The sequence below is a fragment of the Drosophila simulans genome, chromosome 3R, assembly GCF_016746395.2.
Source record: "Drosophila simulans strain w501 chromosome 3R, Prin_Dsim_3.1, whole genome shotgun sequence".
NCBI lineage: Eukaryota > Metazoa > Arthropoda > Insecta > Diptera > Drosophilidae > Drosophila > Drosophila simulans.
The window spans coordinates 19,577,467-19,597,899 of NC_052523.2; the positions used below are offsets into that span (position 1 = coordinate 19,577,467).

General features: G+C 42.8%; 6 protein-coding genes across 6 annotated transcripts; 4 read left to right on the top strand and 2 right to left on the bottom strand.

Moving 5' to 3' along the window:
- Positions 1-163: 163 nt before the first annotated feature.
- On the bottom strand, positions 164-1,017 carry LOC6729223 (ATP synthase-coupling factor 6, mitochondrial). The gene is made up of 3 exons (XM_016174877.3): positions 864-1,017; positions 517-668; positions 164-452 (listed from the first exon to the last, which is right to left on the bottom strand). Exons 2-3 carry the CDS (start codon positions 666-668, stop codon positions 284-286), a joined length of 321 nt encoding a protein of 106 aa, XP_016035878.1. The 5' UTR covers positions 864-1,017; the 3' UTR covers positions 164-283.
- Positions 1,018-1,412: 395 nt separating this feature from the next.
- On the top strand, positions 1,413-3,231 carry LOC6729224 (protein SEC13 homolog). The gene is made up of 2 exons (XM_002104509.4): positions 1,413-1,819; positions 2,258-3,231. The coding sequence occupies exons 1-2, from the start codon at positions 1,533-1,535 to the stop codon at positions 3,039-3,041; spliced, it is 1,071 nt and encodes a 356-aa protein (XP_002104545.1). The 5' UTR covers positions 1,413-1,532; the 3' UTR covers positions 3,042-3,231.
- A 402-nt stretch (positions 3,232-3,633) lies between these two features.
- On the top strand, positions 3,634-4,861 carry LOC6729225 (40S ribosomal protein S3). The gene is made up of 2 exons (XM_002104510.4): positions 3,634-3,776; positions 4,035-4,861. Exons 1-2 carry the CDS (start codon positions 3,741-3,743, stop codon positions 4,737-4,739), a joined length of 741 nt encoding a protein of 246 aa, XP_002104546.1. The 5' UTR covers positions 3,634-3,740; the 3' UTR covers positions 4,740-4,861.
- A 1,938-nt stretch (positions 4,862-6,799) lies between these two features.
- LOC6729227 (zinc carboxypeptidase) lies at positions 6,800-8,489 on the bottom strand. Its single transcript, XM_016174425.3, has one exon. It carries the CDS (start codon positions 8,472-8,474, stop codon positions 7,050-7,052), a length of 1,425 nt encoding a protein of 474 aa, XP_016035879.1. The 5' UTR covers positions 8,475-8,489; the 3' UTR covers positions 6,800-7,049.
- A 9,498-nt stretch (positions 8,490-17,987) lies between these two features.
- LOC6729229 (amyloid-beta A4 protein) lies at positions 17,988-18,581 on the top strand. The gene is made up of 2 exons (XM_002104514.4): positions 17,988-18,133; positions 18,195-18,581. The coding sequence occupies exons 1-2, from the start codon at positions 18,019-18,021 to the stop codon at positions 18,428-18,430; spliced, it is 351 nt and encodes a 116-aa protein (XP_002104550.2). The 5' UTR covers positions 17,988-18,018; the 3' UTR covers positions 18,431-18,581.
- On the top strand, positions 18,556-19,129 carry LOC27208354 (kunitz-type serine protease inhibitor microlepidin-3). Its single transcript, XM_016183944.3, has 2 exons — positions 18,556-18,656; positions 18,721-19,129. Exons 1-2 carry the CDS (start codon positions 18,581-18,583, stop codon positions 18,912-18,914), a joined length of 270 nt encoding a protein of 89 aa, XP_016035880.1. The 5' UTR covers positions 18,556-18,580; the 3' UTR covers positions 18,915-19,129.
- The last annotated feature ends 1,304 nt before the right edge of the window (positions 19,130-20,433 follow it).

Consider the following 20,433-nt stretch of genomic DNA (forward strand, 5'->3'; position numbering starts at 1 on the left):
CGATATTCATCAATGGTGATTATAGCCAAATCAATACTACCATTAATTCATCGCTATAAACACTTGTGAATATTAATTTAATAACATGACAATACGATGGGATGGACGCGCTTAAAATCCATTGAGATTCACACACTTTTAATGGCTTTCGCATACGAATCGCTTGTTGTTTTCCCGATTTTATTGGTTTCTTGTTGACGTGCCCGCGGTTTTGGGGGCGCACAGGCGAAATCAGCAGCTGAACTTAAAGCAATTAGACTAACTCATTCGCGAGGAGCGATCTCTACTGGGGGGCCTGGGTGATGGGGTCCACCTTAACATCGGGGAACTGGAATTCGGGGAACTTCAGCATGTCGGTCTTGCCATCGCTGCCAAACTGCTTGGCCACACGGTCCAGTTCGGTCTTCAGCTCACGCTCAATATCGGGATTGGAGTCCACCAGCTTGCCACCGCTGCAGGCGAGCAAAACAAGGATTATGTCGAGGCACATCAACGGATGAAGGAGCCAGAACTTACGCGCTCTTCTGCTTGTACTCGCGCACTTTGTCCAGGAACAGCTGCTGGATGGGATCAGAGGCCTTGCTCAGGGCGGGGGCAACGATTCCGAAGTTACGGCGGGCCTCTGTGCGCAGGACACGCATGCCACTCAGCAGGGATTGCGACAGCATCTGGAATTGATAGATCCTGGTTAGAATAGCATAAATCGGCCTTCTTCATATGTAACCTTAAAAAGGTTATGTAATACAATTGTTTGTTTCGACGTTTCCCAATCGGTTTTCAAGCCGACTTTGCTAGCAACTGTATCTTGTATTTAATTTGAACTCCCTCAATCATTATGTATGTATTTTAAACCTTGTTTTCACCTTATTTTCCTTTGCAAATGCTAACTTTCGTGCGGAAAAGTGACAATTGTCAGTTTACAATGGCAGTTGGTGTTAGTGACGGGCGCGTGACGGGTTTATGCGATACTATCGTACGTAAGCTTTATAAATATTAAGGGTATTTGCTAAGCTGATTTTTGGCTTAATCTCGTATATGTTAGCTATATTAAATAAACTATATTCGTTGCGAACAAGAATTATAATCAGCAATCCGCTTAAAATTACTTGCTTCTAGCGGAATGCAACAAGCATTCTATAATAAAAATATTACAAATTATGAAAAGGTAATTTGTACACTGTGTCTGTTTATGTATCTTACTACATATGTGAAACTTAAATCAAAACTGCTCCATAAACGTTCATATCAAAACACCACCTAAACTGTACCTAAAACCCCACACAAGCCAAAACCGGCTCTAAATTGAATATGAATACAAAACTTTTGTATTTCTTTAATATTAATATAAACTTTAATTTCTAGGCTATCTTAGAACTAGAGTGACCATGTGATCAAATACAAATGTGACCATCAGTCCCTGCGCCGCGCCTTGGCCACACTGCTCGTCCAGGTTCCACGTCAAGCGCCGGAAAAAAACACGACTTGCATTTAATCAATTTATTTGGCGACCGGACGAACGGATTTCGAGCAAGATGGTGAGCCTGCTGCAAGAGATCGACACCGAGCACGAGGACATGGTCCACCACGCAGCGCTGGACTTCTACGGCCTCCTGCTGGCCACCTGCTCCTCGGACGGCAGCGTCCGCATCTTCCACTCGCGCAAAAACAATAAGGCGCTCGCCGAGCTCAAGGGACACCAGGGACCAGTGTGGCAGGTGGCCTGGGCACATCCCAAGTTCGGTAACATCCTGGCATCGTGCTCCTACGACCGCAAGGTGATCGTCTGGAAGTCCACAACGCCCCGGGATTGGACAAAGCTGTAAGTAAACGGGCACACCCATACCAGCAAAGTGATGTTTGTTTTGGGAATCGACTAGGGGATACCCATTGTTAGGTCCTGGATTAATAATAATAATACTTTAATGGAAATTATTACTTTAATATTTATGCTTGAACGTCTTGTATCAAATGTAATTTATAATTGTTTACATCAAGGTATTGAAACAATAATCAGATCTTATTTAAATATATATATATATGTATATATATACATATATATATATATATGTATATATATACATATATAGATATAAGATATCTTTGTATTCTTTAAGTTGTTCCCTTTGTCATAAGACACTTAAATACTCTCTTATTGGCGAGATCACAGGGTAGCAATGCGCCATGTCATACATATGTTTAGATTTCCGTTATCATTTAAAGAGTGCCACATCTAACCTTCGTGCTTGCCACATTTCAGCTACGAATACAGCAACCACGACTCCTCGGTTAACTCAGTGGACTTCGCGCCATCCGAGTACGGATTGGTGCTGGCCTGCGCCAGTTCGGATGGATCGGTATCGGTGCTCACCTGCAACACGGAGTACGGTGTGTGGGATGCCAAGAAGATACCGAATGCGCACACGATCGGAGTGAATGCCATCTCGTGGTGTCCTGCCCAGGCACCAGATCCAGCATTTGACCAGCGCGTAACGTCGCGATCGGCGGCCGTGAAGCGGCTAGTGAGCGGTGGTTGCGATAATTTGGTGAAGATTTGGCGCGAGGAGAACGACCGCTGGGTGGAGGAGCACCGACTGGAGGCGCACTCGGATTGGGTGCGCGACGTGGCCTGGGCGCCGTCGATCGGACTGCCCCGCTCGCAGATTGCCACGGCATCGCAGGATCGCCATGTGATCGTGTGGAGCAGCAACGCAGATCTGACCGAGTGGACCTCGACTGTGCTGCACACATTCGATGATGCCGTGTGGAGCATCTCGTGGTCCACAACCGGCAACATTCTTGCCGTCACCGGTGGGGACAACAATGTCACATTGTGGAAGGAGAACACGGAGGGCCAATGGATCCGCATCAACTACGAGTCGGGCACGGCCATCCAGTCGAAGCAGCCCTCGCACCTTCCCCATTCCCACTCCCAGCAGCAGCAGGCGCTACAACAGCACCAACAGCAGGCGCCATCGCATCCAGGTCCTTCCTCCGATTCGGAGCACAGCTCGAACCTGTCCAACTCGCAACTATCCAACTGAGCCAGCCCAGAAATATTGTCGTGCTAAAGTCGTGGTTAAAAGTGTTATTTTACAAATATATATATACGAAATACAATTTAATGTGCCCCTTTAAACGCTGCTTAGTTTGTTGGCTCCTTGTATGTTTAGTTGGACTTCATATAGGATCCCTATTTGTATCTTCTGAAATTATAATGAATTTTAAAAACAAGTTATTGTCGAAATTGTATAATTTTTGTAACGTTATATTTAATAGATTGGCAAATTGTAACTAGTATGTACTTATAAAATAATAATAGTACAATAAGATTTGAATAATAAACCAAATTGGAGTCAAACTTATTATTTTGAACAAAAATTATAAAATCCAAAAAATTACAATTTATACACATTTTTTGAATGTCACTTTATAGGTTTGTGTACAAACTAATTGAAATCTAGTTTACGAACCATGTCGTATATGCCAAATAATACTATGAATCCATGTCAGAAAATATGAGGCAGAAACAGCTAATAGTTAAATAACATTTTAAATTAATTAAAATTAAAAGTAATTCAAATAAATTTTTAAATTCAGAAGTGCATAACTGTTACTTTTTTAAACCGAAATGGTATATAGTGGTATTTGTTTGCAGGCCGGGTGGTATTTTTTACACTCCGTCGCGCGGGCACACTGGCCTCTTTCTTTTCTGCGCACCACGTTTCCGATTCGACGTCAAAATGAATGCGAACCTTCCGATTTCCAAGAAACGCAAGGTAATTGGGGAAAAACGAGCCAGGATCACCTCCGGCGTGTAGTGCAGTGTCCTTACGTTCGTTGTTTCATCGGAGTTGTGTGAAAAACCCGGCCGGAAAGCGCGAAAACCCATCGGCTTCGGAGTTAACCTCAAAGCAGATGGGCGTCCAAAAAACTTTGGAGCTCAACAACGCGTGGTGAAACAACAACAACACAGAGGAGGATTGCTAGGTGTGCAAGTGGAATGCGGATTATAATGGTTTCTTTTTGCTCCCCAGTTCGTTTCCGATGGCATCTTCAAGGCTGAATTGAACGAGTTCCTGACTCGCGAACTCGCCGAGGATGGCTACTCCGGCGTGGAGGTCCGTGTGACCCCCTCCCGCACTGAGATCATCATCATGGCCACCAAGACCCAGCAGGTGCTGGGCGAGAAGGGCCGTCGCATTCGGGAGCTGACCGCTATGGTGCAGAAGCGTTTCAACTTCGAGACCGGACGCATTGAGCTGTACGCCGAGAAGGTCGCCTCTCGTGGTCTGTGCGCCATTGCCCAGGCTGAGTCGCTGAGGTACAAGCTCACCGGAGGACTGGCCGTCCGTCGTGCTTGCTATGGTGTGCTCCGCTACATCATGGAGTCGGGAGCCAAGGGCTGCGAGGTCGTTGTGTCCGGCAAACTGCGTGGTCAGCGTGCCAAGTCGATGAAATTCGTCGATGGCCTGATGATCCACTCGGGAGATCCGTGCAACGACTACGTCGAGACCGCCACCCGTCATGTGCTCCTGCGCCAGGGAGTGCTCGGTATCAAGGTCAAGGTTATGTTGCCCTACGACCCCAAGAACAAGATCGGCCCCAAGAAGCCGCTGCCCGACAATGTGTCCGTTGTGGAGCCCAAGGAGGAGAAGATCTACGAGACGCCCGAGACCGAGTACAAGATCCCCCCGCCCAGCAAGCCACTGGACGATCTGTCCGAGGCGAAAGTTTTGTAAATCTAGTTTTACTGTTCAACCAATGAGCGACTAGCTGAAAGAGTTGCCCTCAAATACAACAAAACGACAGAAACAAAACAAAAACACATAATAATTCAATAAACAAAATCAATAAGTAATAATCCACTTGTGCAGTGCAGTGTAGAGTGCGAGGGTCGATCCTAAAGTTGTGTCTGTCCGATATGCAAACCTGTTTTCCAAAAGGTAAGGATAGCCTTTGGAACTCAGGCTAAAAATCGTTTTAGTCACTTTTGCCACTATATGAATAATAAATATGAAACAGTTTGGCCACAAGAGTCGCTTAGCTTCCCATTTCATCTGAATAAGAATTTAAAAATTAGATGAGAAATCCAATAGCATTTAGAAATAGTTTGATATAAAATTCAATGTCTGAAGAGTAGAGATCTAGAGTTTTATCAGCATCTGTCTTAAAACCTGTCAGGGTATCATGAGTTCGGCTTGCCGAATGCATCTCACATTCTTGTTTCGCATCGCCTTGGTGCATTTTATTTCCATTTCTTGTGAAGCGGAAATCAGCGATTAAAACGGCTCACATTTTGTCCAGTTGCCCGCTGATTTATGAGGCTGTCCTTCGGGCAACATGAGTGTGTGTCCGGTGTGTCCGCGCGTTTCTGGGACCGCTGATGATAACCCGCTCCTCTTATTTATCATGTTGATATGTTTATTTCCCAGCTGGCACAGTGACACGGCCGCAGGGCAATTGCAGCGTGAAAATCAGCAATCGTTCAATTTATCAACATTTGCGAGATTATAACAGCCAGCGCGGGAGAAAGAGATACTTTTTATTTCTTTTTGTATCTTTTGCACTCGAACTCGAGTTCGTGCCCGTTTGGAGCGGCCTGAAATCGCAGCTGCAGCACACGATCCTCGATCCCGATGACAAATGGCCACATGCAACACTCGTCCGTGCCCGCTGCCTCCACCTTCGGCCAGATGATGAGGAGGTGGAGCAAATTTAGGAGGAGGAACTGGCGGCTTGTCTCGGCGGCATCACGCATCAAGTTGCGATTTGCGCCATAAATCTAAATTAGCTGGCTGGTGGTAGGAACCGGCGCAGTTCCTGGTTGCACTATGGCACTATTGCTATGCATTGCCAGGCTCCTCCACTTGCCCCAATCAATTAGGTGCACATAAAAGCAGACGAAACAAATTTTGCGGGCCATCTCTCGCGACTGTGAGAAATATTTTCCCAGCCGCAATTGTTCTGTCCATTGTTGTAGTTGCGGTTCATTTCAACGCTGGCATAAATCATACAGAACCTTTTAAACACGACTTTGAACGTATGATTTCAACACAATTTGTAAATAAATTAGATCGTGATTATGGCAACATCAATATCGCCAGCAACATCAGCATCTGCAGCAGCAGCAGCAGCGGCAGCCACAGCAACAGCAACAACGGGCATCCCCGCAGCAGCAACATTATTAACCGGCCAGTGTGTTGTGGCATGTGTGGCAGGCATAGCTCTCCTACTAACTATATATATATTATAATGGCCATAACAACAAAGCGAAACCAAAACAAAAACCCGACAATTGCCGTCAACAAGTCTGCAACGGTCGGCGGCAATGTGTTGCTGGTGTTGCCGCCAGTCCATGTTGCAGTTGTGCGCCAGAGTGCAACATGCATATTGTCTGTCGAGGCTGCGCAGGTTCATAACTCGCCTGTCAGCTGCCAGGCTCCGTTCTGACAAATCCAACAAGATCTGGTAGGTCACCAGCTTTGATACTCTAGATAACTTCATTTTAAACTAAATACAAATCAAAGTGCTAGCTCGGTTTCAATAATGTTTTAAGTTCCTATAAGTGAAGTGCTAGCAAGATTCGCATTCAAGCCCTGAGGAATTAGCGTTTCCCACTTCCGGTTCGTAAGCTTCTGAACCCTTTTTGTGAAATATTATTGTTATCCCATATAAACCTCATTATTACCCCGATTAAATACTGAAATTACAAAACCCATGGCCAATTCCATATGCTCCTCTACCAAACGCAGTGTATAATAACAATGCATCGTAACTGTAATGGTTGCAACTATTTCTGTAAGGTTGTTCGAGTCTGACTATATTTGCTTTGATTTACCAACATTATTATGAGGTTTTGTGTCATGATTTTGCCATCATTATTTAGCATTAAGAAACGATGGCGCGTAATGTGTTTTTCATGTGAACTGCCACGGCCAGACGACATTTATCATCATCATCCCCATCAGATGGTGCTGCATGGCTGCGGATTCGGATTCGGATTTGTAGTTAGTTGATGCTGGAATTTCAGTTGGAGCCGGAGCCCCTGATCACTGGTAATAGCCACGTTTGCCTGCCTCCCGCACGATCGTTTGGATGGATGCGAAGGCCTCGGCCGCGGTGGGTTCGATCTCCTTGGCGGGCAGAATGAACAGATCCTCGCTGTCCGCGGGTCCACGGAGCTCGTAGGAGAAGGTAATCGGTATCTTGAGCTGACCATGGGCCCAATCCTTTGAGCCACCCGATGAGGGATAGATGGTCTCGTAGATGCTGCCACTCTTGTAGATCCTGCCGCTCACTTCCTTAATCTTCTTGGCCGCCAGCCTACCAATATCATACAGATCGTCATAGTTGTCCACACGCTCGGCACTGTGTCCGTAGGGAAACATGATCATTTGGGAGTAGCTGTGCAGCGATATAAATGTACGTATGCGCTCCATTTCGACGTGATACTTTATGAACTCGATCATCCATCGGGTTTCCAGCTCACTTGCAGCCGATGGTCCCGAGTAGTCATAGCGGCAGGGATCTCCACTGGCTCCGGTGACGTTCCAGTGGAATGGGAAGTTCCGGTTGAGATCCACACCACGGCAAATGCCAAAGGAAGCACGATTTTTGCGCCACATGCGATCGCCCTTGAAGGTATACTGATATCCATCTGGGTTAACGGTGGGGAAGATGTACCACCTATGGGAGCGAGCCAGTGCCTGGACAGCTGGATCCTTGGAGTTCACCAGCTGGTCGATGATGTATGTAGCCGTGGCCGGAGCAATCCATTCGCGTGCATGGATGCCACTCTCCACGAAGACAGTGGTTCGATTCTCATAGTCGAAGGAGATTTGCACACCTAGGATGGGCCTTCCCTGGGCGCTGACGCCCAATTCCACTAAAAGCACTTCGGGATGCGTTTCCGCAAATTTCTTCAGCCAGGCGTTGATACTCTCCAGCGGATGATACCGTTTCCAGTCGAATTCCTCGGGCTTTGTATCTTCTGGGGCCACCTCGAGATAGTTGGCATCGATCAGAGCCTGGAAGTTGTAGTTCAGCACCCGATGGGTCACATTGTAAGTGTGCACCAGGTCATCGAAGTCGGCCACCTTTGCACCCGTTACCATAATGGTAAGCTTTTGTTCCGGTTGTCGGGCATGACCCATGAAGGAGCAGGAATCGCTAGCCTGCTCAAGAGCCTGAAAGAGACGCACATGCTCCTCAGTGGCCAGTTCAACTTGGTAGATGCGGGTGTGATCGTAGCGGGCTTGAACCGTATCTTTCTTGATCTCCTCATCCAAAGCACATTGATCGGCCTTGGTGCAGAAACTGGCTGCCTTGGATTCCTGGATGACGCAGATGCAGGAAACGAGCAGGAGGAGCAGCCAATGCTTGGGTGTCCATCCATTGGGTAACATCTTTATTCGCCGAGGGTTGAAATCGGTATAACATTTTTCCATTTTGTTCTCTGATTGAAATGCGTACATATATATTAGCACACAAAAGGAAGTGGCGATAAGAAAGAGTTTATACCATACCATATAGTAGTAGACTAATTGATACCTTGGAATGTATTGCATGTGCTATATGGTTTTGCAAAGCTAGTTTTTATATTCCTTTTTGTTAACAAATTATTTAGTTTTTTAGTTTTAAAAGTGTATTACTGCTGTGCCTATGAAGTACTAAAATTCCCTTGCTAATTCCAGGGTATGAGTACAAATCAGTGAACTTAATTCGTGTCGTATTTGATAAGCTTCAAACGCCTCAGCTTCTTCGTCGAGCTTTCGATTCTCATCTCGTTTCGGTTCTGAGCCGGTCTGTATGAGCTTCGGATCCCCTGCATCTCGCCGATGGGCAATTGAAGTCAACGATTTATGATCACCTTTCATAACACTTCATTAGTTACATTTTTGGTAGAATTTATAGCGCAATTGCAATAGGAAAACGTTTAACGAGCTTGTTCTCGAGCGGGGAAAACGCAGAGCGAACCAAATGTGGACGGCCAATCGCCTCGATGATGGCAACAACAAGTGGATGGCGCAACATGGTTCCAAGTCCAGTGGTTGCCAAGATGTTACCACGTTACCATGTCGCCGAGTTGCATCTTCGATTCAACGTGCCACCAGCTCGGGAACCAATTAAACTCATCGTGCTCAAATATTTGGCGCTGCTAATGGAGCTTAAATGGTAATGTGGTCCAAGGTTTCTCCGCCGAAATCTTCTAGACCAAGCATTGCGTAAACTTGATGCCATTAAACAAATTTCAACGTTATCGAAAGACGGTCAAAGACTGGTCTATGCTACATAATAACTTTAACTAAGCTGATATTAAAGTAAATTATAGAGCTGCAATCAATTATATCATCTTATTTACATACTATTATTATTAATATCTCGATTTAGTTTGAAGAAGTTTTCTCGCTCAATTCACAACTGCATAACATGGCATTATGCAACTGCTTTACCATTGCAATCCATCCAACCAATCCGTTCATATACGAAAATTCATTTCTCTTAATTGACTTAACGTGACTTGGACTTGAGAAAAACCAATTACAAAGCCACATTAATATCTGGCAACAATTTGCTGCTTTTTGAGCAACACAATTTTGCGCCTGGCATGCAACCAAAATTTTAATTAAGAAAATGATTTTCCTATTGGGGGTGGTTGTAGGTTTTTTTTATTATTTTTTTTTTTTTTGATTCGGCGTGGGCGGTTTATGCGCCGAAATAATCTTATCAAACATTTTGGCAATTAATTCGACAACTTGACAGCGGGGACACAAAAACGCGGGGAGGGGGCAAGGGTGCGGGGTATTTGAGCCGCAAACAGAAGCAGCGGATCGGCCAGTTGGCCATAAAAGCATTTTAATTTCTTAATTTACCACAAACTATAAATCATGGCCTTAGGTGTTTTGGCCATATAATGTAAGCCACCTTGCAGTGGCATTCGCATTCGCACCATTTTCCAGCATTTCGCAGTGGCTATGGAAATGCCTTCCATCTTTTCCTCTGATTTAATACACTGGAAATGATCACACATAGTTTGATAAGCAAAATATAATGAAATAGGAGTAGTATCCATATAATAAATAGCGCATTTTGGTGATCATTTAAAGATACTAAGATACTTTATTAGCTAGCTTTATTAGCTTACTCTAGATAGCTGTTGCGCCTTTCAGCTGTTTAAACCCCCTGTTTTTTTTCAGTGCACCTGCAATGGCAGCTTGGGTGTTGTAAAAATACCAAAAATACTTGGCAGCCGTGTTGGTCACGTATTGGCCGGCTGTCTGGAGCAGCGGCTTCATTAGGTGATGCTTGTACATATTAATTAAAATGTGTATCCCGCAGATACACTTACTTGCTGGCACATTCGCATAGATACATAGAGATGGCCGTAGATGGCGGGGCACTAAATCATCTCCACGGGCACTTAGGCGATGCAAGGCGACTATTTGCACTGCTTTCGCATATGGAAATCGTTGCAACACGCCGAGTTTTCCAACTGGCCGCTATGTTTGCGTTAATTGGCAGCACTTTCCTGGCAGCCCGGCCTACCAAAAGAATGAAGCCAATTCAAATTGAACAATTACAATTACGAAAAAATCTCAATAGGTATTTGATTTAAATTTCCATTTTGAATTAGATTTAGATTTGGCTTGTATTTATTTGGGAAAATAAATCAAGGAAATGTCAGAAATTTGCCATGACTTGTCGTGCGTCTGCGCTTTGGCCGCCAAATTAATGCAATTTTGTGTAAATTACTCATTAAAAACGAAATAAATTTGCAGGGGAAGGCATAAATCACGCCTTATAGAGCGTTACAAGCCACACGAACGGCGAACAAAAAATACAAAAAAAAAATATAAGCAACAGAAACCTCAACTAAACAAAAGTCTCGATTACCCCGGCCAGGTTGTAAATGAAATTTTCATTTGGCCCAGTCAATCCAAGGAGGGGGGGAGAGGTGTGCTTCATGGGGGGAAAACTCCAATTAGATATTTTATTGCTAATGCGAGCTTGTCAGATCGACTGAGCCTGGCCAACTCGAGTGTCCAGCTCGGCTGTCCAATGTGTTCGGTGCCTGTCTACATCAATTAAAACCGCATTTGACAATGATATTTATACTTGGGCTCGGTTTTCGGTCCTCGATCCTCGCTTTTCAGTTTTCGGTAATTATAGATCAACTTCCAGGCGATTGGAAAAGTGTGCTCTCTTGTATATATTTATACTTGCATGTATATTGTTGCCAACAACTGGAATGATTGGGCAAATGTGTGTGCAAATGGTTTTGGGCCGACACAACATTGTTGCATTGCCAACCAGCTAGTCAGCAAATTATCAGCGGGCCAAAACAAATGTTAAAATGTTTGAATTCGTAACAAACACACACACACAGTGGCCATATTTGTTTGAGCCCAAACTAATGACGTGGCTAGCTGGCCGGTGTTTTAATTGTGAAATGCTGTGCAATAAATTGCAAGATGGCCAAAAAATCGAATGAGCCAACAATCGCACGGTGGCATAAAATTAAAGTTTTCGGAAATAATTCTGAGAGAAATTAATAAGAATAAACTAACTGCAAAAATGGTAGCTTTTTAAAGTGTAAAAAGTTTGATAAGGATTTTAAGAAAGTAAAGTTTACAAATCGCTCTTCATATTGTAATCTATCACATATTTTATTTTTGGATTTAGATAGGGATTTTCACATTCTGAAATATTTTTTATTATTTTTTTTCTGATTTTCCCAGCAAAGGTAGTGTCCTAACCCATCGTATAAGTGGCCCAATAGTGCATTGGAGTCCTGAGTGCAACTGCAATTCAATTACAGCTCAATTTCATGGCAGCGGCAGAGAGCCATGGCCATTTAGAGAGCACGGCGACAATTTGTTTATGGAACCGCCGCGGACTTTAAATGGTGCGGTGCATAAATCACTCGCTCTTGGCTGCGATCAACCCCGATTGTCAATTGGCAATAGGTATCGCCTGTAATTGGTAAGGCGGAGCTGGGTCCCCCAAAAAACAAAACATCACCCACCGCGACCGACCCACCAGCAGTGGTAACTTCCTCCATGTGGCAGCTACTTATGTATGTTCCCTGAGTTCCCAGCCATTTTGCAGCGCAAAACAATTTGCATGGATCTCTGATCCAATTGCAATTAGACTGGCGTGCTGCCCTCGGGACAGTTGTGGCAACATCAAACCATTGTACAGCAACAGCAACATGCCGCCGAGTTGCTAACTGTTGCCACTTAATTTCTTAATATGCCATTGCGTGTGCTGTATCTGCCACTAATGACATCATTTGTTGGGCTAGACACACACACTGTATACTGTATAGGGTTGGGTTCTTTCGGAATTAGTCACTATGCAACATATTTGGCATTATCCTTTGGCCCGGCGACTGGCGGCAACAAGTGGCACGTTGCATGCTTGCCAGCCGCTTGCAACACAACAGCAACTGCAGGCCGTGAGCAACTCATAAATGTGGCCAACACAAGGCAAGGCAAACGCAAAACGACTTCCTGCTCCTCGAACATGTCATGCAACACAGGCACAAATGTGCCCCAAGTGCACTGCGAGAAAAATGTACAATTCAAGTTGCTTATAGTTAATGACTTTCCTATCTCTTTTTGAATTGGTAACAGGTATCTATGATTTTCTCTAGGTGTAGCACTATATTTCATGCACGCAGGCGCCTCTTCAAAAAGTCCGTTGCTGCATTTGCTGCTGCTTAATTTCCAGCGGCCTCTTCAGTCAATAAAAATCGCTGGCAAAAATGTTGCTTGCGAAAAATCCAACAACCACCGCATGCCAACATGAGTTTTCTTGCTTTTTCATTATTGTATTGCGACATTTTTGCCTTGGCTGCTGCTCTGCGAAATCAAAGCACGCCAGCAGCAGCAATAGCAACTAGCAACAGCAGCAGCAGCAGATGCAGCAGCAGCAGCAGCAACATGCAGCAGCATCATCAGCGACATCGCAGCAGCAACACGAAGGCGACGCGCTTGCAACAAATCGTTGGCGAAAAATGTGCGCGCTATAAATTTATGTTGGCAACATCAAATCGACGTAAATTACGCGACGCCTGGTTACCAACCAGGCTGCCAGTTAGCCTGGCCAGGCGGCGCTTTGGCTGTTAAATTCTTGGCTCAAAAGGGGGCAGAGCGTTTGGCAATATCGTGGCCAGAACTGACTGGGGCAGATGCTGCCCGCGAGAGCAAAGACGTACTGACTCTGGCAACACATTAATTCACGCGTACTTAACACGACCAACAACGCACTGTGGGCAAACCAGTACAATTATGCCACAAAAAGTGGATTTATTATTTACTACATGGTCTATACACCTTTCTTAAGATTTTTTTAATAACTTTTAGAATATTTCAGGAAAGCTAGAGCAAGTCTCGTAATTTGTCATAAAGGCAAAGTTTTTAGCCCACTGTGCACTGTGGCCATTCAGGTTGTTTCTGGTTGTCATCCCATCTGTAATACAAACGCATGCCTTGATTGTGGGGGAAGAGGGGAAGGGGGGATAGTTGGGGCTGCCGGCAAATTGCTGTTTGTAATTGATTTAAATACGTTGACGTTGCGTGGCAAATAACTCAGGCCGCCGCTGCTCGAGTCGAGTTGATTATATGGCCCGGACATTTGTGCTTAATTGTTGGCACACAACCCCCAGAACTTTCCCAAATGGCCAAGCACTTCGGGCCAAAGCTGTGTGACTATGCCATCCGCAATTGGCCAATTGGCCTTATCATTATCCGATGGCGTGAAAGCAAACAACGGCTGAACAACAGTCGCCAATTATCGTTTTGATTAATGCGCGCTGCCAAAATGTATTTTCATAAGCGCTTTTCACCATTTCTTCCCATCAATTATCATAAATACAAACAAATTTGCAATAAACTGCACAGCACGCAGCGGTGAAGGCAATTTTCTTTCAGCCGGGTTAAAGGCAAACAACAGCCAACAACCAACACCGTGGGCCAACAACAACTTCAATTACAATCACGTCAACATCATTTTCAACGCAACGAGATATATTTCTATTAGCCGAATTAATGTCAGCATAATTAATCACATCCAATAATGTTCGCTGACTGCAAAGCAACAACAGCAGCAAGCTGGCCAACTTGCAACATGCAACCGGGCAACATCCTCTCAGGGTCGCAAGTTCGTGTTGTGCACCAGCCTTTCCAAGGCGATTTCCGCGCGAACTTCACACTTTTGTTTATTGGCCACAATGCGTAGGTTGTAGCCAGGGGCATTTTATATGGCTTGCAACGGTGGAGAGATCAACTAGAGACTCCATGGCTAATGCAATTTGATTGTTGGCCCGGTGTGTTTCGCCTGACCAAGACGAATTTCTTGGCCAGATGATAACGCTGCAATGCCATGGAAATAGAAATAATCCTGGGAAATTGCTGCAGTAAATGCCAAACATTTTCCTACTTTTCTGCGAAATTATTAGTTTTGGGTGACTTTCAGAAGATGGTGACTTTCAATTTGATTACTACTTTATAAGTAATTTTTTCCAGTTGTTTTGCCTGTCGTATTGTAAATTTCTTATCGAATTGATACCGTCTTAAATATCCTTTAAAACGCTTACAGTCATTTAATAATTTGTATCCAGCTTAAAGGTGTTTCCATGCCAGATTCCAGATCACGGGTTTTGTTTGGGTTTTGTGATTTATTTGGCATAATTTTTTTATTGGCGGTTTCAACACGTTGATGCCTATCAATTTGCACAAATTAAAAATTAATTGCAAATTTATGGCTTTTAATTTACTTATCGTTTGATTTATGCCCGGACCACTGCAGCCGAAATACTTTTTTGATTTAAAGCTCAGTCGTTGGCGTTTTGTTTTTTTTTCTATTGATTTTATTTTACTTTTCGGTGGTCCAGTTGGCTGCACTTAGAATAGTTAAGAGCCAAGCAATTTAACTGAAATTAATTGCGAGCATTTTATATTTTCATACCGAGCATTTGAGAGCTGATAAAAAAGCAGTCCAACTTGAGCCCGATTAGATCAAGCGGAAGTGGCACGTCAACGTCACATTTAAGCCAATGGCTAAGAAAATAAGTAATAAATAAAAAGTGCACCAAATGTAAATGCAATTCGCAAATTTAACTTGCATTTTTTTTTTGTCTAACAATATTCCAATTTATACAAATGCCCTGGTTGCGAATTATTCAAAGGCGAAAACGATAAAAAGGCAAACCACCAACTGGCAAGCGGGCAAGGCAACGAGTTTTTCTGGCCAATTGTTTTGGGCCAGGCCCAGATCACCGGACCATTGCCACCAGTAGCAGAGAAAATGCAACAATAAATCTCATTTTATGCAGAGCGCACAGCGAACGGCCCTTTTATAGGTAACGCTAATGTGGCCCAAAATTGAACTTGACATTTGAATGCCCAATTAACCATGACGTCGTCTGGTCGAGCGACCATCGGCCAGGAGTCCTGGACATGGACATGCAACGGATTTTTCGTTACCAATGCCAATGGCCAGGCCATTCCACCAATGCCGCTTACAGTTTCAGTTTGGCGTTTTGGGCATTCCGATGCGTTATTGCCGCAATTCGTGGGGCACCTCCTCCTCCTCCTCCTCCTCCACCTGCTTCCTGCTAATTAACCTACTGCTCTTCTCCCGGACTGGCTCTTTATCCTCGGCCATTCCAATCGCTGCTGTAAAAATTTGCCTGTCATAAAACGCATACGGAATTGGCCAAAGCTCAACTAAGTCAGATACTCTACTTCGAGGAACATTCTCTTAACCAACTGGCTAGTTTTATTGGTGTTTCAAAACAAGCTAGTGAAGTGTTAATTAATAGCTCCTTTAAGCTAAATTATATGTTTATGTCATATTAAGAAACTCCGTTCTTAATTTCTGTTGCTGTTATAGTGTGGAATAAAGGGTATCTCGCGGATACATAACTCTTGTATCTGAACTTTTTAACAATTCCTATGCGAGTGCACTTCTCACGCGCACTTATCTGACCAGTTCACGCAGAGTGGGCCTTTTTCGTTCGGTTTTGGCCTGGTCTCTGGCTGGGGGGATGATTATAAAATTGCGATAAACATTTATACCGCTCTTAGATTTATGGTGATTCATATCACTGGCCGGTGAAGCGGAGTCATCGCTGGCATCGGGTAACAGGTAACAGGTTCATAAACATTTTTATTAGCAATAATTGCACAATTTTCCATGTGGTTCATTTGCGTGTCAGCCCCGAAATAGCAGGAGAAACAGAAATGTAAAAAAAAACAGCTTCGCAAGCCAACTGTCATCAATCATAAAGTGGCGATAAGCCAACTTCCTGGCCTTGGCAGCCCCAAGGGTCACTTCCACAAATGACCATAATTGCAAGGTGGCAAGAAAAGTCAAATGCCACATTTAAATAATTCAAATTATGTGCAATCAATTCGGCTAAAGGTTTTAGCCTGATTTGCAGCGCAAATTGTCATGGCCCCCGGTCGGAATACCAAACTTAACTGTATTTATTTAATAATTTATATTATTTGTTTATAGAAGGCCGACACTCCGGCGAAGGCCAATGCTGCTCACTTGGCTAATGCTGTGCCATAACTTAATGGCCGATTTTTGCTTTCAAATCAGAACCCTAAGGAAAAACCATTTGCTGGCATTGAAAATAATTAAATGTTTTCATAATTTATTTGGCATTTCAACAATAATTCGTTTCGGAAATAAGAGCACAGATATATATTTTTCAGACACAGTTTTGTGCAAGTAAATAGTGATCAAGCGATTTGTTTCTTGGTCTAAAAGAAGGGAATTATTACTTACCAGATAGTTTGAAATTATTTCATAATGCATCTTTATCTTCTGAATGCGCTACATTTGGCCAGTAAAACATTTAAAATACCTACAACTAAAGATCTCGTAACAGTTTATGGTTTTTTTAGCTACTGTTATTCCCAGCATTGCCGTTAATAAATAAATTAAGTAAGCAAAAGTGCTCCACATTCGACTCCACGCTCTACAAGCAAAAAAGTCAGATACATTTTCATGTGTAATTGGGTGCCGCGTGGCAGTGCAACCCAAATTTCTTGGCCGACTGCTAAGTGTTTTGTCTTGTAATTTACAAATGCAAAATGGCCAAATGTGACAAAATGCATTCGCCTGACAATTTATCGTGTTCGTTGTGTTCGACGACGCACTGCTTCCTTGGCGACTGGGCGAGGTGCCCCAGTAATCCTCCCGCTCCATGGATCTCCTGGAGCCAAGCGCAAACTAGTTTACGCATTTTGCGTGTGCCAAACGTACATTGATGTGGATTTATGTTTATGGGGCTAGCCGGGCGTGGCCTTGATCTAGAATTTCAGCTGTGCGTCGTTTTTCCGATGTTTTCATTTTCATTTTCGTTTTTGTTTTCATTTTCGCTTGCGTACAACGCGGCGTATGTGTGATGTGCGTACGTTGTGATCTCGGGCGATCTCAGGTGAGTTAAGGTGATGTTTTCGTGTGCACCGCACTTGCACTTGCGTAATCACAGATCACAGATCGGGGTGCTAAGTACCGGTTTAAATGCCGGCCCAGACCAGTTAGCTTGTTTTTTTTTTTTTTTAGATATTTACTAACTATATGCATCTGAACTGAAGCGCCTGTGGAAACGCGTGCGATTATTTTTACTCATTTTTTTTCTGTATTTATCTTTCTGCACTTGTAATTTATTGAGAAATTTAATTGAATTCGCATGCTCGCCAACCGGTCGCATAATTTTTGTCCACCCGATTACACATTGTGCAATTACTCGATCCCATACGTTTTTCCCACTTTTCGCACTTATCACCTGGTTTTCGCAAACAGTTGGTGGAAAAGCTATTCTGTGAAAACAATTGATCAAGTGATTTAATGATAGCACACTGAGAAAAACGTTTAAGTTGTATTGAATGGACCTTGTAAGTTTGTACGTTTGAAATTTGTATTATTTTTCTGCAGTGTACTGGCTTGGCTATATAAAAAGCACCTTTTCAGATTTTTGTTCACATTCTTAGAATCAAAATGCGTTTGACAATCTTTTGTATTTTCTGCTTAGCAACTGTGATCCTGGCCATCGACATGGACTCGGAATCCCTACAGGAACAGTACGAAAAGGAGCAGTACAATATTCGCAAAAGTTTGTTGAATATATAAAATAACTTAACCATAAACCAACTGACAAATATAATAAATTGCAGAAATTTGCCTACAAAGTTCGGAATACGGAAAGTGCAGGGGTCGCCGGAAACTTTGGTTCTACAACCCCAAGAAATTCAAGTGCCAAGTTTTTATCTACTCCAATTGTGGTGGCAATGGCAACCTTTTCTATACCCAAGAAAGTTGCATAGAATTTTGTGGCAAATACGACTGGAAGAAGATTCGAAAGACAGGTCTTCCACGCTCAGCTGCTTATAGAAGAAAAGATGGGAGTTAAGTCAATATATACACTTTAATATAACAAATAAATATACATTGTTTAATAGAAATTACTAGTTCACAAATGTGTTGAGTTTCAGAACACATTTTCATTAGCAGCTTAAAGAGTATAAATACCCAATGAAATACATTTTAGAATGCATTTGAAATGAAACTGCTTACCGAGTTTTTGTGCCTTTTGGCGGTTTTGCTCTCAACAGTTGAGAGTGCAGAAAAACGAAAGGGTAAGTTGAAGTATTTTATTCACAAAAGGCAATTAGTATTTCATTAATGAGTATCTTTCGGCAGCTTTTTGTTATCTGCCCTACGAATTTGGTAAATGCGGAGGTCATCGCGTTATGTGGGCTTTTTCGATTAAAGAACTAGAGTGCGTTCCATTCGTTTTCTCCAATTGTGGCGGCAATGAAAATCGCTTTCATACGAAGGAAAACTGCGAGAAAGCTTGCGCACCACTTCAATCTCGATTTGTTATCGCTAATTAATATACAGATACATATTTTTTTTTAACAAAACTCAAGGCAAATGTCCAACTTTACCCTTCATTTGATTAAAGCGCATTGTGACCAGTTTCTTTGCTCTACTTTCTCTCTTATTGTCTATTTTACTTGTATGGAATATACACTTTAAAATTATTTTTGATTCATAAATTGTATAAAATAATTAAAAAAAAAAATAAAATAATAAAAAAGTTTTCATTAAACTCCAGTATTTTTTATTGCCTAGAAACAAATACCAGCTGTCGCTCCGAAAACTTACAAGTCAAATGTTCACACCTAAAACGCTTTCGTTTTGACCACGTTTTGTTGGCGTCTGGCGGTTTTTTTGGTACAACTCGTAGCCGGCGCTCATGAAAAACTGGAGGGCAGAACAAGCAGTGGAAAGCTTCTCACCAGCTCGCCGCACTTCCACTTCCATGTATTGTTAATCCGCCCTGGTAAAAAAAAAGAAAAAACGCAAAACGAGAAGCACATACTTCCCCCCACAGGGGCGCAACTTTAGATTGTCAAGGGCTGGGCAAATATTCGTTGCTTGCTGGCATTTGGACCAGGCCAACAGCATTGGCAGTAGCGGAATGAAAGCTCTCGCCGGTAAAGTTTGCTCGCCAGATGTTTGTTTTTTTTTGTTTTGTTTTCTGTTCATTTCTCTGGGCTTTATTGTGCGCCGTTAGAGGCATAAATCACCGATGAGGGGCCAAAATGTGCAAGTTTACAGGTTGACTCGCCGCTCGTACGCAAAAAGCACATTATTATGGCCAGAATGGCAATCGCAATGGCCAATAGCGAAATCAAAGAATAAAGTCACGCAATTTCAATTACAAATAAACGCACAGACGGCGAAATGGCCATTGATGGGGATGAGGGGCATGATGCTGACTGCACACACACACATATCCATGTCAATAGCGATAGTAATAATAATAATAAAAATAATAATGAAATTATGATAAGCTGCGCGCCACAAATTGCACGCGAGTGAGACGGAGAGACAATAATTTAAAACGCTAAGCTCGAGATGAGGCATCAAATGCAGCCGACCAGTGATGCCAACGTGACACGATTTAAAAAAGGAAGATAATGGATAATGCCTGAGCAGCTATTTGTTTGATATCAAAATATTTTTGAGAATTTAAAAAAAATGAAGTCTTAAAGTTTTGTTTAAAAGTGTTTTTTCACCTGTGATGTTAAGATACAATATGTAAGTAAGATGTACAGATTTTTCACTTAAAATAAAAAATAAAGATCCATTAAAAGTTTGTCTTGCGTTTTAAAAAACAAATCACTTTTCAAACGAAATATAATGAGATTGAAAATAAAAATTCAAAATAAAAAGTAATTCATAAAAACACTTACACACACAATGTTGTATTCAGTACCCCTCTTATTAGTATGGAAATTAATAACTCATTAAGATGTAATCAAAAGCACACAGCCATGCTTAATACTTAATCGCTTACAGATTTTATGCGCGAATTCGTTTTAAAAAGATCTTATCTCAAATGGT